General features: G+C 36.5%; 1 protein-coding gene across 3 annotated transcripts; it reads left to right on the top strand.

Annotated features, from left to right (window-relative positions):
* The first annotated feature begins 5,545 nt into the window (after window positions 1-5,545).
* crtc1b (CREB regulated transcription coactivator 1b) lies at window positions 5,546-18,430 on the top strand. Of its 3 annotated transcripts, none has more exons than XM_016562311.1 (12): window positions 5,546-5,720; window positions 7,145-7,261; window positions 9,583-9,708; window positions 9,803-9,864; window positions 9,963-10,066; window positions 11,023-11,128; window positions 12,750-13,086; window positions 14,337-14,471; window positions 14,614-14,700; window positions 15,657-15,743; window positions 16,097-16,274; window positions 17,780-18,430. In XM_016562311.1, exons 1-12 carry the CDS (start codon window positions 5,595-5,597, stop codon window positions 17,989-17,991), a joined length of 1,677 nt encoding a protein of 558 aa, XP_016417797.1. In that variant the 5' UTR covers window positions 5,546-5,594; the 3' UTR covers window positions 17,992-18,430. The 3 variants fall into 3 exon arrangements, with proteins under 3 accessions (XP_016417797.1, XP_016417789.1, XP_016417785.1); XM_016562303.1 differs by having other exon boundaries at window positions 14,337-14,534; window positions 16,100-16,274; XM_016562299.1 differs by having other exon boundaries at window positions 14,337-14,534.
* The last annotated feature ends 210 nt before the right edge of the window (window positions 18,431-18,640 follow it).

Raw genomic sequence — 18,640 nt, 5'->3', positions numbered from 1 at the left:
ATGTGTATACTGAATTAACATATTTCTGCAGTCATAAAAATTGTTATATATCTTAGCCCAGCTATTTTAAACTGTTTGATCACATTCTAGGGCTACTATTATGCATAAAAAACCCTTATATAACATTGATAGAAATACTGAGATCAAATACAAAAAAAATACAAATATTTCAAAATTGTTACTTTTTTTAAACATATATCATCACATTTTTATATTAGTGCTTACCAGTATTACAACATTAATAGGGTTGCCGCTTGATTCAAAATGCCAACGTTTGACTGAACTAATAAAAACAAATCCAGCCAACACTGAGATCATTCTGCACATGCATGAGCCTGAGTGACTTCGTGGGAGAAACAGCGCCGCCATCTTGTCAAGCTCACGCGTCAGGTAAGTGGCACTAAATAAATCAATTTATCAAAACGTGTATTAAAAAGGTGTAAATGTTTTATTTAAAACTTATATATTTATACACAAACGTACAACATATATAAAAACAGAATAAGCGTTGTATGATATGTCTGAGGGAAATTTAAGGCTATCTCAATATTTTGGTGCATTAGCTTATCTTCTACTCTGAGGCTCTGATATGCATTATCAGCTGTTAGACCTTTTATTAAGATGTGTGTGCCTTTCCAAATCATGCCCATTCAATTGAATTTGCCACAGGTTAACTTCACTTGAAGTGTAGTAACATCTACAAGCAATTTGAATGCTCCTGAGCTAAATTTCAACTGTCCCAGATACGTGCCCCCTCAAAAATCATGAGTGCATGATGCCCCTGGGCAGGACCGTTATATTTTGATATTATTTTTATGCTATTTAACCCCGATAGCACACATACATCTTGCAGATGTCTATTTGACGTATTTTTTAGAGTGTTTGCTCATCTGCAATACGTCTATTGGACGTTTCCAATCAGATGTCAAATAGACGTACTTATTAGATGTCTTTAAGATGTTTATGATTTAGAATGTATGTAAAACTGACATCTTAAAGACGTCTTTCAGATGTTTGTTCACCGCAGATGCTTTCCAGATCAAGAGATCTTTAACAGACATCTTGCAGATGTACGTGTGCTATCTGGGAAGGTAGCCCTATAATATGAAATGTACATGTTCTATTACAAATCCAGTCAGCATCATTGCTTCCTGTTGTGCAATGGATTGTGGAATGGATTTGTGCCAAAAAAAATGGCTGCAACTTCTGTTTCATCACAAATTTAATTAACTGATATTGATACATTGTAAATGATTTAAGAGGCATCATTTCATTTTTTGAACTTAAAATGTACTTTTCTTTCAGGGTGTGGCCAAAGGTTTGGTGCTTTGTCATCATTGCAAGATATCAGATGCAACCCAGTCAGTTCTTCCAAGGCACCAAACACTGGCACGTGACCAGACCGCTCCACTGCAACTACATACTGTGTGTACTTTCAAGACTAGGGCTGCGTCCGAAAGCTCTAAAATGTTGCCTTCGGAAGCAGCATTCCAAGGCAGGAAGGCATCAAGGCACGTCCAAATCCAAATTCTGCTTTACTTCCTGTCTCCGGAGGTACCTTCTTCTGATCGCATTTTGAAGGCAGCATAGATGTATCCTTTGCTGCCTTTGATATCCCACAATCCTGTGCGTTCCATTCTGTGACGGTTGAGCTAAAAAATAAAGATGGCGTTTGATAAGATAAAAAGATAAAGATAAAAATTGTGTTTGGTGGTTAGTTTGTGTGTAAATGTATATTTCTGACTAACGTTTTGCACTTTTGATGTTATTTCTAGCGGGATATTAGTATTATAGTAATTAAATATTTGATTAGTTATCACCAAAACTCGTTCTATTTTGTTGTAGATCATTAAATCGTTACGCTGCCTCAGAAGCCTGTCCGAAATTAGTTTAATGAGGTGCCTTTGTGCAAAAACACTGCCTGCAAAGTCATTGCCTCATAAGGCAGTGAGGCAGCAAGGCAGCAAGTCAGCTGCCTAGGCTTTCAGACGCAGCCTAAGAGTTTATTGTTTTCATTCCAGGTAATATGTGTAAATGTTTAGAGTTTTTACTACAATTATAATGTGCTTTATTGTTCTCAGTGGCATCTACGCTAATATTAGTCTGTTTTTTCATTCTTATTCAAAATAATGTTTCTGATCTACTCATTGAATATTCAGATTTGAGTGAAGCTTTCAGCAAGGCCAAGTCATCCGAATTACCCCCTCATAGACCCTTTGACTGCGCTATTTAACTACTGCCAGGTACTACACCCCCCAAGGGCTGCATATTTCCCCTATCACAACCTGAATCCGAGGCCATGAAGCAATATATTGATGAGGAACTTGCCCAGGGATTCATTTGGCCATCAACCTCCCCAGCTTCAGCCGGATTCTTCTTTGTAAAGAAGAAAGATGGAGGTCTTTGTCCCTGTATTGATTAACGTGGTCTTAATGAGATAACAGTCGTTCCTAGAGACGACCTCTACAGCCCTGAATGTCAGCTAGATGAGCTCCAGAGACAGATCCCCTCCGAAGACCTCATTGGTCATCGGGACCAAACCATGAGAACCAGACAAGTCCTCTGCACAATCTGACCTTTGCTGCAGCCTGGAATTAAACCACGCCATGCTGGTTTTGTCTGGCCAGAGGAGAACTGCCCCCCCTGACTGTGCCTGGTTTCTCCCAAGGTTTTCTACTCAATCTCTGTCACCGATGGAGTTTTGGGTCCTTGCCACTGTCGCCTTTGGCTTGCTTATTTGGGGATGCTTGGCTGATTGCACAGACATTATTGGAAGAGAACTGAACTGGATGATGTCAACCAATGAACTTGTAGTCCAAACAAGTCGCTCGTTGTAGTTTTTGAAAAGTGATTTCTGTTAAATAAAATATCTCCTTTTAAAGTGGACTTTGAGCTTTGTAACTTTGCAGATCTTTTTTATGCTCAAACAGCAACATTACAGACTAGCTAAAGTTGAAAAAGTGAAAAAGCATAATAGGACCCCTTTAACTGGAAAAATGACTTGTTAATGTTCTTAATGTAACTGCTTTGACACAATCAGTACCGTATAAAGCGCTATATAAATAAAGATGACTTTACTTGATTTTATATACTGTAACACCTGTATTTTATTTTTTTTTTAACTTCTGCCTCATTTTAAAGATGTAATTGTGAACAGTAGTAATATTTGTAAATGTTTAATAACATTTTGTTTAGCTTGTTTAGTTTTTTCTTAGTTCATTAAACAAAGTTGAATTTTGCAGTTGTATTACAGATGTAATGTTTGTCAACTGGAGCTTTAAAGAGATAGTTCACCCATAAATGAAAATTTGCTGGTTATTTACTGACCCTTAGGCCATCCAAGATGTATAGGTGACTTTTTTTCTTCAAGCCTGTGTTTAGTCTGTATGAAAAATGTTATAAATGGAGATTGTTATTAAATAATGGCTATTATGTGTTGTAATGTGTGTGGTTTTAGTGATTGATAAACACCAGTTAATCACTTTTAATAATTTTATAAATAACTATAAAAATGTTTATGTAGTTCCCCAGCAATTTCTTATGATGCCCAAATAATAAATCTTAGTTGAGGTAACATATAAAACACATGGAGTAAATGGTTAAACTTTAATTGACATAACTTGCTGTAGTTTTCTAAATGTTTGACCAATTACAATTGGAATATAAAACTAGTTCAGTAAAGATTGAGCCAACTAAAAAATAGCAATTCAGATAACACTTTGAAGACAGAAATTGTCTGAACGTAAAATTTCTGTGGAACTAGTTACTAAATAATTAGTTGAAACAGCTTGAAATTTTTTACAGTGTAGGCTATTTTAAGTTCTCTCCGCAGGAAAAATAAATGACTGCGCGGGCGCCCCCATGTCATACAGTAAGCACGATAATACTCCCAGTCCCACACTCCTCATAAACACTTGAAATGCGCCTATATAGCCATTTTATTATTAGTACTGTAGAATAATAATAACCTGTTTTGGTCATATACTATTAAAGGCACAATATGTAATTTTCGCCGCTAGAGGGCGTGTATTCAAAATAAACAAAGAGACAAAGGCGTAGTTTGATGACGCCGTGACTGAGTGTGGAATCATGGGAGTTGTCGTCTTCATCCCCACAGCCGATGCAATCCGACGGGACTCGGGCAGAAATCATGTTTATGGATGAGCTAATGATTTATTAATGTAGTAGAATGAAGCAGGGTGAGGCTGAAAGCCGTCGAAGCGAAACGAGGCCGCTGAACGAGCGTGACACACGGCTCGAAAGCAGCGGAGCTTTTATTATGACACAGTCGACCGCTTCCGCTCCTTCCGGTCGTGGGGGGAAAAAAGCAGCACTGTTTAATCATACTAGATACATTTGAGAGTTCTTTTATAATGCTACTCTGTGAGGTCGTCACCGGTCTATTAAATTTGTACAACATTTGCAACTGCTTTTTATCACTTAATTAAATTGTCATCTATAGGGACTACTGAACAGACATTTAGAAGTTGATTTTAAAATGCAAAGTATTTAAAATTTAAATTAAAATAAAGCTATGTAAACACTTGCATTTTTACAACACTACAAGTGTGTCCCATCAGGTAATGAAAAGTTCGACACACACTTGTGGTCTTCATGCTCACTTGAACACTTGGGCCAAATACAGGAAATACGTCATATAAGTAGTCAAGTGGTCAAGTGCAAAGACCGCAAGTGTGGGTATTTGGACAAGGCTACGGTCCAGGTTGTGGCTAGAAGGGATACAGCTCAGACCGGAAACGAACAATGAAATTCATTTTCTACCTATTAGATTGTGTTTTATTAACGTCTACACCTACCCCAACCCTAAACCTACCCCTTACAATAATGAAAAAATAGTAATTATTGTTGTGCAGTGCGACAAAAATTACGCTGTATTGATGTGCGCATGCCCAGTAGCACTATACGTATCCCTTCTAGCCTTAACCCACGGTCCGTGTCACTAGTTAAAATTGCTTATTTCTCTGGATTTAAACATTCTTCGAAACATTTAGGATAATGTAAGTACACAAGTCAGCAAAATATATAACACTGTTCTAGTGGTTTTGGGATATTTTAATAAAAAAATCTTACATATTGTGTGCCTTTAACTGCCCGGCTCCCCCTGCGATCTAGCAGCCCCTCAGCACCTGCGTTCAAAATTCTCTGGCGCCGCCCCTGGAAATAGCCTATGACAATAAAGAAAAAACGAAGCTATAATAAGTGCATATTTATTTTAATAAAGAACATTAAATCTCAAAATAAATTAAAAATTTTCAGTTTTAACACAGCAGTTTCCTTCTGGCGGAGAAACAACCAACAAGCATGTCTTTATTTTACGTTTGTCGCCTCATCATAAGCGCCTCTTATCATAATAGGCCTAGTTTTTGCAGCATAAATAGCAGGTGCCTTCTCTCAAGACATGACACATGAAGACATTTCATTCAGCTGGTGAGTGTGTGTGTGTGTGTGTGTGTGTGTGTGTGTGTGTGTGTCAATCAGGTGGACTCCAATGCCCACAACTCTTCCCGTGATGACGCCGCGGCAGCGCACAACGCGTCTCACGCAACGCTCTGTGTTTTGGAGAAGAACGGAAGATGGCGACCTCAAACAATCCGCGAAAATTCAGCGAGAAAATCGCCCTGCACAACCAGAAGCAGGCGGAGGAGACGGCGGCGTTTGAGGAGGTCATGAAAGACCTGAGCATCACGCGAGCAGCGCGGGTACGTGTGTCAGAAACGGCGGCTAAACGCGCGCATAGCGCAGCTGCTATGTAGGATGTAAACTGTGTTTGATTTAAGAGCTCTCTTGTCGCCTGAGAGCCGTGACAAATCGGTGAAGGACGGTAATGATGTCCCGGTGGTTGAGCGTAACGGGAGATGCTGAGGATGCTGCTGGAGAGAGATGCTGGACAGATGTCATGCACATCTGCACAGAGACCTGCTCCGGCCTTGAATGCATTGTGATTGCTTTTCGCTCTTTTATTTCTCGTTCTCGTTGTGTGTATCAGAAGCTGCTTATCTAATGACGAAATGTCATTGACCGGGGCAAGTTGTCACACGATGTATACTCTAGTAACTATTTTAAATGTAAAATCTAAAGGTTTTGTATTTTGGTAAAGTCTGTCCAAACTAGGATGTTTTTGTGAAAGCTGTTGGGTAAAACAAATACATGCAAAAACTAAATCCATTGAAAGCATGTAAAATATATAGCCTATATTTATATATATAGGTGCCAACACTGAAAAAAAATTGTGTAGAAACAATTGTCATTTAGAAAATGCTTGTAAATTTAATAAACAATTACAAAAAAAAAGAGTAACACTGAATTATACATGGAATTTTGACATTTAAAAATAATAAAAACAACAATTATTTTAATTAAAATGAAAGTGAACACAGAAAATCTAAAAATAAAATCGAATTAATAAGCATGTCAACATATTCTGTTACACCAAATACACAAAATAATGATCTTTAAAAAAGCATCATATGACCCCTTTAACAAAGTCTATAATAGTATATAAGTGATACAAAAATAAGTCTGGATCAATTTCAATGTCAGGTCAGGGCAAATTGTTGCATTCATTATAATTTGTCCAAAACAATGTTTGTTTGTTTGTTTTTTTGTATTCTACTTTTACTTTATTATTTGGTTTATGTTATTTATTAACATACACATTTTGTTGAATGTGCTATTTTACTTTCAAGAGTATTTCATACAGGAAAAAAAGTCTTCTCAAATCAGTGTCAACAAACATTGGTCAACATATGTTAAGTGAGCTCTATCTTTTTCCTGGGGAAAAATCAACCAATCAATAATAAAATATAGAATAATGAAAAAATAAACTAACCCTTACAAATATTAATTTGAGGACAATGCTTGGGCAATTTGCTCCAGCCTCTGTTTTCACCTTTTTACTACAAAGCTATTAGTTTGTCCCTTGGTGTTGAACGTATTATATACGTTAGTGTGCGTCACATAAGTCGATACCCATGTTTTGCTACTTTTTATTAACTCTCACTGGTCTGCTTTTCTCATTCTTCACATGATAAAGTGTTTTACTCGACGGTATCTGCTTTACGTTTCATTCATGCATTCATTACGTCATTCACTGCTGCTTTTCACGCACTGTTATTTTGCACAGCTGCAGTTACAGAAGACCCAGTATTTGCAACTAGGCCAGAATCGAGCTCAGTGCTATGGAGGGTCACTGCCCAATGTCAATCAGATTGGAAATAGCAACACTGACCTCCCTTTTCAGGTGAGACCTTAGAAACTTCATAAGTTTGAAAATTCTGTCGTGCACACTATGCTGTCACTTTATGAATGAATTTCCCTTCAGATGATCTAATCACAGTTTCATAAGCATCCTATCTGGATAACGCTCATAGTGCATTCGAAGGGTCATTCCTCATAAGTAGGGATGTAACGATTAACCGCGAGCCGGTTGAAAATCGATTTAAATATGTGACGATTCAAATCGGTTGAGATGCTAAACAAATCGCGATTCATTTAGGGGTAAGAGTTTATATGAATGCATGTCTGAGGGGAAAAGTTTAGATGGTATTTTTGTTCCTTTCATCTTGCCTCTGTATAAAGCATATTAAAGTTTATAAGTTCAGCGCTGCTTTGTTTACAGCGGAAACCAAGGAAAGGGTTTAAGCGCCGCCTGCTGGCAGAGAGTGATTAGCAGATGCTTTTATCCAAAGCGACTTACAAATGAGGACAATAAGCAATCAAAACCATAGTGTTATATTTCAATTTCACAAAGAATCATGCAGCATTTTGTCCAAGCAATAATAAAAGAACACATTTCATTTATAATTTGTCTTAAATCTCATTTTGTTAAAAAAAAATCGTGAATCAAATCGTGAAATCAAAATCGTGAATCGAATCAAATCGTGACTTGAGTGAATCATTACATCCCTACTCATAAGGTGCGGTCACGTTTACCATTGCTCTGTGAAATTTTGCCTGGCAAATTCCATTCATTTCAATAGGTGAAATAGTTCTCCGTGCAGATTTTGCTCATGTTCAAGTTGGTCATGCAGGCAAAAAATGGTCTATTTTCAATGTGACCACACTTTTTATACAATACCTTTTCAACTTTGTAACTTAAAAGAATTTATTGAAATTGAAAATTGAATTGAATTGACACTTTAACTCTAAATTATAACTAGTTATTATAACTATATACACAATTGGCAAGAAAATTACCCATATTGAGCCTAACAGAGTGGACATAAAAGCTAAAGTTATTCATCACTCAGTGAGATATCGAGAGTTAGCTTATGAGAGGGTGTGTTTTATGTTTTTATTCTTTATATTGTCATCCGAGTTCTGTAATTGGAAACAAACAGCTTTTAGAGTGGGGCTAAGAGTTTTAGTCTGCGCTGTTGTTTCGCCACCAAAATGTTGTCACTTCTTGCAAGATGATGCCATTAAGACTTTTGTTAATTAAAGGGATGTTACAAAAGTCTAACTGGATGGAAAATTATGTTAAGGACAGAAAACTATTGTATTAGCGATATTATCAAAGCCAAAGGCATGGTTTGTTCGAAACCATTTCGATTAGAGAAAGAAAAACTATGAACTTACATCTGTAATGTTTCTTAAGAAATTGCCAGTTTATCATTTTAAAAGTTAGTTCATAAGGGTCACTCATATTAGTCCAATATTAGGACCCAAAATGTAATTGACACTTCCGCACTTAAAAATGTCTCAGTGCCATTGCATTAGATACAAAATATCAAAGAAGTCATTCTGGAACTTTTCTTAGTTCTAAAAACATTTTTGTGAAATGTTTTGTTTAAGAAATTGATGCTTGCTTTGATATTCTGTTATTCAATCCAAAAACATCCAGACATCTTTAAGTGTGGATTAAAGGTCCAAATTCTTTTTACGCTGTGTAGTAGGAATGGCCCGGAAGTATTAACCAAAGATTCACATTTTTTTATGAATTAGTTACATGTAACAAAGTTGATGGAAACATGCGTCATTTCCTTCTTTATCATTGTTTTTCATTTATGACACATTAGCATAAGGATGTACGGGATGGTTCTCATCGCTCTGAGCTAGGGCTGGGCGATATAGCCTTATAAAACATTAAAATGCAACAATGTCACTTACATCATCATCACTGCATCTCGCGCTCCACTGATGACGCTACCCAGACGCACACCTAACATTTGATTGTACTATTTTTGCATTCAAATGCAAATGTTTATTTTAAATTCGACTAATATTATTTTTTTTTTATTCACAATCTCCTCATCACAGGCAGGCACAGCACTCAATTCAGCATGTGTTCGTGTTTGTGTGTGTGGTCTGCGTCACTCATAGCACGTGCCTATATCGTGCGCTATATCGAACATTTTTTCTATCGTTATCGAAGAGGGTGTACCGTCGATAAATATCGATACCGTTTTATCGCCCAGGCCTACTCTGAGCTTTCATACTGCTAGTCCATCTTCTGCGTGGAGCCGGTTTTGTGCTTTTATTTGGCCAACACTGCAGCAAAAGTCCTGATGCCTTGTGAAAACACATTTGAAGATCACTTAAACAAATCCGATTCTTTTACAGATGACGGTTTTAGACACCAGTCGGACGTCCCGACATCACGGCCTGGTGGACCGCGTGTATCGTGACAGGAATCGCATCGCTTCTCCGCATCGTAGACCTCTCTCTGTGGACAAGCATGGACGTCAGATATCCTTCAGCTTTATTAAACACTGCCAAGTTTTACTCAACTGATATGTATTTCCATGTGCGTGTGTGAGACATTGTCCTTAACCCTAATTACATCGACAGCTGTCCCTATGGCTCAGTATATCTGTCACCACCTCCCGACACAAGTTGGAGAAGGTAAAACAGCTTTTCTCATAACCTAATCAACAAAACATGCTCAAAGGTCATAAATCATAGTGTTTTTATGTGTTCCCACCTCTGCTGGTCTGCTGCAGAACCAACTCTGACTCAGCTCTACACCAGAGCGCTGTGAATCCAGCTCCACAGGACACTTTTGTTGGTGGATCTCAGGAACTGCAGTCGAAAGGAGTAAAAACATGTAAGAATTTGGGAGGTTTTTTTCCATTTTTGTTAGCTGTTGCTATGCTGCATGAAATTAAAATTCATTTTAATTTCAAATACATCTTCAGGCCTTTAAGGTGTAGATGAGTTTGTTTCTTCATTAAAACAGTTTTTGAGAAATGTAGCATTACACCACTGGCTCACCAATGGATCCTTTGCAGTGAATGGGTGCCGTCAGAATGAGAGTCCAAACAGCTGATAAAAACATCACAATAATCCACAAGTAACCCTCAACACTCCAGTTCATCAATTAAATTAATTTGCTTGTGAAGCAAAAAGCTGCATGTTTGTAAGAAGCAAATCTATCAATACGTTTTTAACCAAATAATTTCAGACTAAAATACAAATCCCCTATCCACAATATTGCTTTCTCCAGTGAAAAAGTAGTCTCACCTGAATCAGGAGAGATATATGCACAGATCATGCACTTTTAAAACATTTTAATTTTGGGGGTGAATGGTTCCTTTAACAAAAGTATTTCTCTGCTTATTAATATTTTAAAAACTTTTGTCTGCCAAAAGTCATGATGTGGTTCAACTAACATGCAGGAACCCTGTAGGACCCCTGTAGATCCTCATCACTGACTGTCAAGGTCAACAAGTCTCTTAAAATATCAGATAATTTGACATTTTTATGTTGTAAAATGTCATATTGGTGACTCCTCAAAACATAAGGATATGTACTCTATGAATTAATATTGAAATTATGGTGTAAGGAAAATAAGTTATTATTTTTTACTTAGTGGTTACATCATATGACAAAACCAACATGGATATAAAGAGAACATGGCATGTGTTTTAATTAGATTTTTAAAATATTATTTTTATTGTGGACCCTTTCCACTGTCATTGACCTACATGTATTTGTGATATGTTTTTTCTCATGTACAATGACCTGGTAGGAGTTCATCCATATCTCCCTCTCTTTCTGCAGTGCTGTTGCTCACCCCTCCAGATACAGAGGACACTGAATCAGAGATGGAGCAAGACGAGCCCAAAGCATCTCTGCATACAGAGTCCTGTGACGTTCCTGGGATTAAGTGAGTTTATCATGACTAAAACTTTTTTCCCATGTGCTGGAAATCATGCAACACTTAAATAACCTTTGAATTAGCATGAGTAGAGACAATGAAGTGTGGCTGCAACTTTAGATCCTAAATTGACACTCACCATTGCCAAATTGAGGTAAAAATGGTCTGAAGGAAAATTAAATGGTACAATATAGTGGAACTGCAACATTACATGGCTTTATTTGAACTGTATGAATGAAACTCTTGACTTGCTGATATAAGTGGTATGACAGATTCAGACATACTGTACAAATCTCCTCCTAAAGAAAACATCTATCACAACTTGTCTGCAAAATTTTTTCTTTTGGATTATTCCTCACATTAAGCACCCATAATGAAAAAATAAAAAGGTTTAATGCAGTTTCGCAGAGAGGAAAAAATGTTTCGGAAAACGTTACAATGAGGCTCCATTTGTTAATATTAGTTATTATTTTAGTCACATTAGTGAACATGAATTAACAATCAAAAGTTACTTTTCAAACATTGACTTTTCAACATTTACTAATACATTATAAAAATCAAAAGCTGCATCTGTTGATATTATTTAATGGAACTGAGTTAACATGAACTAACAATGTACAGTTGTATTTTTACTAACATTAACAAAGATTATTAAATAGTGTAACAAATGCATTGCTCATTGTTATTTAATGCATTTACCAACATTAACTAATGGGACTTTATTATAAATTGCTACTAAAATGTTTATGGCTGGTATTATGACAGAATATAGAAAGTGAATATAGAAATTAAGTTTTAATGACTTTTTTTTTGCATTGTGAGATTAATTCCTCACAAATTCCTATTACTTAAATATAAAATAAAATGCTAAATAATTTTAGTTTTGAAAGTGTATAGATTTTATACTGCCTTAAAGCTTATTTAAAGGGGTCCTTCGTCGTCTCGTCTGATGCATTCACTCAACCAAGCGTTCTAACCACAACCTCGCCCCTCACCACCCCCCAACCATTCGATTTTCTGTAGGCGGGAATTATTTTTAATGATATTCTAATGAGCTGCTTTGTGACATCACAAAGCCCGGAAACCAACGCTGTAGTCCAAACGAGCCGTTCGTTGTAGTTCTTGAAAAGGGATTTTTTAAAAACGAAATATCTCCCTTTGGAGTGGACTTTGAGATTTGTAACTTTCTAGATCTTTTTTATGCCCAAACATACACGCTACACACTGACTAAAATTTAAAAAAGTGAAAAAGCATAATAGGAACCCTTTAAATACAATTTTTGAATTGAAATGATATTCTGATTTAAATTAAAAAAAAGATACATTGTATGTTAAAAAATGTTTTTTTTTAATATTGTTCAAATATTATCATATTATTGTATTTCAATTTAGCTATATTTGGGTGGGACATTATTGTGTTTTATTGTTATATATATTAATTTCAAAACAACTATGTTATATTAAGCTAACTTTAACCTTAACCTCTTAATGATAAATGTAAAATATATATCATTTTCTTTTAGGCAATATATATATATATACATATATTACTGAGATTTACTAATTTACATGCGTCTCTCTTAGATGTGTTGCATCATATCTCACTGCATATTCTGTTTGATATTTCCAGCATATTTCCATCTCCTGATCAAGAAATTAATAGCTCTTTGATGCCAGCTGCTCACAGCACCGGCGGCTCCTTACCTGATCTGACAAACATCCAGTTCCCTCCTCCTCTCCCCACCCCGCTGGATCCAGATGACCCCATTACCTTCCCTACATCCAGCTCCAGCAGTACGAACATCCTGACCACCAACCTGACACACCTGGGCATCAGTGCTGCCAGTCACATCCCTTCCTCCCCTCCCGCCCAGCACACTGGCCCCGCCCCCTCGCCCAATATCAGCCCACAGCCACCCACTCCCACGCTGCCACCTGCCGTCTCCCCCCAGATACCCATCGCACAGGTAAGCCAGACTCCAGCCTGCCCAAACAGCACGGCTTGTGTTTGAATTCAGAATATGTGTGATTAAAGGACCATCATTTCATTTCTAGCAATCTATGAGGTCCCAAGAAAGTCTGATTCTAATATTTAAATGAGGGATGCACCAGTGTATTGGCCAATAATCAGTATGGCTTATAAAAGCAATTATCTGCACTATCAGCCATTGTTTAAAAACTGAAGACGATCAGAGCAGATTCTATTCTGTCCAGAACGCTGTAGAACCTCAGTTCAAGCAGCAGCGCGGAGCACAAATCTTTTCCACTTATAAGGTATAGTGCAAAATAAACTATGAATGAACATCAGTTCACAGTTGGTTAGTAAGCAATAAAAAAACACTAAAGAGGAGCCTAATTACTGATAATTATATATGTATGTTTGAATAAATCTGTCATGAAGACAAGTAAAGAAAACCTGTACTAATACCTAATTGAATTGTACAAACATTTCAGTTTTCATTTGAGTGTGATTATTATATCTGAAAAAAAATACCAGTAGTAGTTTGGGCTCTGTTGTTAATTTTAACCTCTAATATTATAGCAGTGTACCAAATGAGAGGCTTCCCTGTATAGCTTACAGCATTAGTTGGAAGAGATTGTTTTCCTTTAGCAAACCAAACTATTGGTACCTGTAGATTTCAATTCTGAATAATTGGCAGAGAAATTTAGTATGGGTGCATCCATTTTTTTTTTTTTTTTTTTTCGAAAAAATGACAAGCAGTTGAGATTACAAAATCTAAAATTATCATTTGAAAGCAGTTTTTTTTAATTGCCTATTGTGAAGTGATTTATAATTGCATTTTCATTCATTTGATTGATTTTTCTATTATTATTTTCCATTAATAATTTGTATATTTTTTTCTGAACATTTTCTGTTTTCATTTGAAAGTTTTTGTAAGTTTGTTGTGTGTTTTTGTCATTTTTAGTTAGTTTTTTATGTGTCTAAGTAGTTTTTATTCATTTTTATTAAAATTTTAGTTTTAGTTATTTTAGTGTTTCAAGTTAAACTAAATGAAATTGAGAAATGTTTCCTTGGCAACAAAGGTCTTTTAATTTCTTATTTCAGTTAATGCTTATTTTATTTCAAATAACGAAGATGTTTTATTTTTAGTTTCGGTTTTAGTGAACTATAATAACCCTGGATCATTGACAAAGAATTAGTGTAAATATATGAGTATGAATATTCTGATTTGTTGACGGTCTGTTGTTGTCATAGCCGATGACGATGGACAGCCTGTCTCTGGAGCAGCAGTTGTCTCAGTACTCACTGCTGAGTTTACTGAACGACCTGCAGAAACAGCCACACAGCCTCCCTCAGAACATTCGTCTCATACGCCTCCCGCCTCTCACCGTAAGCTCCACCCCCAACACCACCAGCCAATCACAGACAGCCACAAGCGGAACTGCCAGCTCGGTATGTTTTTCTTCTGCTGTACACAGTTTGCTTTAGGTTGATAGGGTTCATTCAGATATGTATCTCTTTCTCCCAACAGTACCGCAGTCAGACCGGCTCTTCAGCCAATCAGTCACCCTCATCTCCAGTGTCCAATCAGGGCTTCTCACCCGGCGGCTCACCACAAGTAAGCATAACACTTCTATGGTTCCATTCTTCATTTGATGATTTTTTGTAATTTATTGGCATCTCGGTGTGTACTTCTCTCTGCATTGCCGCCTATTTCAGTACACTCACTTTGTAGTCTTTCATACACTACCGGACAAATGTTTGGAAAAAAAGATTTTCTCTTATGCTCACCAAGACTTTAATTGATTAAAAAAAGAACTGATATCTGCTTAAAAATATGTAAAATTTTTGTGATGCAAAGCATCATTACTCCAATCCTCAGTGTCACATGATCTTCAGAAATTATTCTAATTTGCTGATTTGCTGCTCAAGAAACATATCTTATTATTTTCTTTGCTGAAATATATTTCTAAAATTTTTGTGGAAATCATGATAAAGGATTGTTTGATGAATACAAAGTTAAAAAGAACAGCATTAATTTTAAATAGACATCATTTTAACAATATAAATGATTTATTTTGATCAATTAAATGTGTCCTTGCTGAATAAAAGTATTAATTTTTCAAAAATCTTTAGAAAAAATCTAAATATCTTAGACTAAACTTTTGAATAGTGCATCATGGTTTCTACAAAATATTAAGCCGTGCAGCTGTTTTCAACATTGATAATAATGAGAAATGAGCAGCAAATCATCATATTAGAATGATTTCTGAAGATCATGTGACACTGAAGACTGGAGTAATGATGCTGAAAATTCAGCTTTGCATCACAGGAATACATTATATTTTAAAATACATTCAAATAGAAAATTGTAAAATTAAATTGTAATAATATTTCACAATATTGATGTTTTTACTGTATTTTGGATTAAATAAATTCAGCCTTGGTTAGCACAAGAGACTTATTTTAAAAACATTGAAAAATTATAACTATTCCAAACTTTTGATCAGTAGTAGTATTCAGTATGTGGCAAATTTTCTTCAGATGTCTTGCTCATAATGCGTGTCTTTACAGCATATTCAGGTGGTTGGAAGCATCTTTGGAGATTCATTTTATGATCAGCAACTTCCATCCAGACAGACCAATGCCCTTTCAAACCAGGTACATGTGCTTTATGTACATGTGCATATTATGTATATACAGTTTAGTAGTATTATAGTAATATTTCTTTATTGATTTTATTTTTATAATTTGATGAAATTATATTAATAATAATAATAAATACATAAAAGAAATCACTAAAAATTGCTATTAGATGTGTTTTACCAAGTTGTTCTGCTGTATTTTTAAGAAATAATGCACATACAGTTTCATGGCCTGAATGAATGAATAAATAAATATGTATGTATGAATGTACGTATGTTTGTATAACATGTTACAATTGTATAATATGTTACAATTTTTTATTTCATTTATTGTTCAAATGACTTTAAAACTCTCTCATGCTGATGGAGAAGCTGGAACAGTTCAACATGAACATGATGGAGAATCCGGGCGGCTCTAGTCACTGTTCAACGCTGAATTACACACAAGCAGCCATGATGGGTCTAACCGGGAGCCACGGCGGTCAGCAGGACGCGCAGCAGCTCGGTTACAGTAGCCATGGCAACATCCCCAACATCATTCTCACAGGTATTGTGTGTCTTTTGCTTCAACATCAACTTCTCTATGCAAATGTCTTACCGAGAGATGTCAGAGAGGTACATTTATAATTGCACTGAGGGTCTTTAATATCTATACCTGTGCCTCTCAACCTTTTTGGGGTCTATCCTTTATCCAGGTCCTTTAGCACCCCCACACAATAAGCATACTTGTTAATTATTCCAACAGGATTTCACTTAAATTTCTAGTTTGTTTAGCCTGCATCCTCATATGAGGACATTATATTTTAGTGAATTTCTCTGAGACTATACATGCCACAGTTTTAAGTCTGGATGTCCTGTACAGAGCACATTCAGGGCTTTTCAGAGATACTAAATGCTTGGATGTTTCACTATGACCAATCCCTCTCCTTGGTCTTCAAAAATGTCTGATTTTAATTTAGTGACACTCTTATGGAAATATGATAGTATTTTGTAATTATCATTTAAATCTAATTTTTAAACTGTGTGTCATAAATCAACAACTCGGGAACATGTTATGGGGTTTCAAATCAAAATATGACTTTCTGTTACGAAACAGGACATTGATTTCATACATGTCCTCATATGAGGACACCGGGACAAAAAGCATGTTTATTACGCATTTTGGGAGACACAACAAATGAATAAGGAAAGAAAATATATTTCAGTATTCCTATGAAATGTTATATATTATTATGAACATCTTGTGAATTGTTACTCCCATTATTACACTTCTTTTTTCATTACATGTTGCCCCAAAAACACTCCGCTTCGCGTCGTGCCTAACAACGCCCTTCAGCCGTGATTTATTCACGTTACAGCACGGCCTCGAGTACCTAATTGCTTACATATAATAATGGTATTTTTATGTAGCCAGCTTTATTAATGTTTATCAGTAACTACTTATATTCTAATTGCACTTCGATAACGAGCAACACTTCACTTGCTAGTAGCTAGCTATCATAACTAGATATCACTTTGCTTAAAGGGTTAGTTCACCCAAAAATGAAAATTCTGTCATTAATTACTCACCCTCATGTTGTTCCAAACCCGTAAGACCTTCATTTATCTTATAAATTAAGATATATTTGATGAAATCCAAGAGCTCTCAGACCCTCCATAGACAGCAACACAACTACCACGATCAACGCACAGAAACGTTGCAAGGACATCTGTAAAATAGTCCATGTGACGTCAGCGGTTCAACCGTAAGTTTACAAAGCTACGAGAATACTTTGTGCGCAAAGAAAACTAAAATAACAACTTTATTCAACAACTCTTCTCATTTCATCTGCAGCGGTGCGCCGCCATTGTGGAGAGAGTATCACAACGCATTACATTACTTTTTTACAGTTACATTACTTTAATAAAGTAATCGAAATAGTTACAATACTTATTACATTTTAAATAAGGTAACTTGTAATCCGTAACCTATTACATTTGCAAAGTAACCTTCCCAACACTGGTTCCCAGGAATAAGCATTTCAGCTGACAGTTTGATTTGTCTCACATTAGTAACGGGAGAATCTCCGCCGAGTCTCTCCAAAGACCTCACCAGCTCGTTGGCCAGCGTTGATGACGTCAGCTTTGACGCGGACTCTCAGTTCCCGTTGGATGAGTTGAAGATTGACCCCTTGACACTGGACGGACTGCACATGCTCAACGACCCGGATATGGTTCTCGCCGACCCGGCCACGGAGGACACGTTCCGCATGGATCGACTGTGAAGCTGTGAATGCACTTCGAAGCCAGACATTCCTCTGCATGGCGTCTCTGTTCACCATCTGGTCAGTGGCCGTCCACGTCCCCCCAACCACCCACGTAACCGCATGCTGCCAAACCGCTCGTGGCCAGGGGCCGGTGGAGGCGGCGGCCAGGGTTTGGGGGGGTGGAAGTGCTGTATCCACACTGGATAGTTTCCAATGCGCAATACCATCCATCATCCACTCTCTTCATGTATTCATGTTTTGGCTAGTCGCCAATGCGCGGTTTCTATTTATTCCTTTTTGGTTGTTTATCCTTTTGATTTCATGGATCATCCTATGTTTATCAGTATATTCGTATTTACATTGCCAAATTTCATCTATTTTTTTAATGTTTACATAACTATGCCATGTCTTTGAAGAAATATCCATCTGTGTGATGATGTGTGTGAAATCGACATATTTGTTTAGATTGTATTTATTATAATTATTTTTTTAATTATAGATATAAATATATATTATTTAATCATATTTATGTAAGGAGCACTACTCCCCCAGATTGTGTATCAAGGGTTTAAGCGAGCGTTGCTCACTGTACACTGGAAGGCCTAAAGTTTGCGTTTACAAAATGGCTTCCATGATATTTCGTTTTGCTAGCATTTTGTATCATCCA

This window comes from Sinocyclocheilus rhinocerous, unplaced genomic scaffold, assembly GCF_001515625.1.
Source record: "Sinocyclocheilus rhinocerous isolate Xijiao unplaced genomic scaffold, SAMN03320098_v1.1 scaffold671, whole genome shotgun sequence".
Taxonomy (NCBI): Eukaryota; Metazoa; Chordata; class Actinopteri; order Cypriniformes; family Cyprinidae; genus Sinocyclocheilus; species Sinocyclocheilus rhinocerous.
The sequence above is the reverse complement of the archived record's forward strand: the minus strand, read 5'-3'. Positions and strand labels throughout refer to the sequence as shown.

Excerpts from the sequence above, each read along its gene's own strand:
- crtc1b (XM_016562299.1), top strand. The coding sequence starts at position 5,595 with ATGGCGACCTCAAACAATCCGCGAAAATTCAGCGAGAAAATCGCCCTG. Across the intron at positions 9,709-9,802 it reads TGGACAAGCATGGACGTCAG|ATCGACAGCTGTCCCTATGG; the intron begins ATATCCTTCAGC and ends AACCCTAATTAC. Across the intron at positions 14,701-15,656 it reads CACCCGGCGGCTCACCACAA|CATATTCAGGTGGTTGGAAG; the intron begins GTAAGCATAACA and ends GTGTCTTTACAG.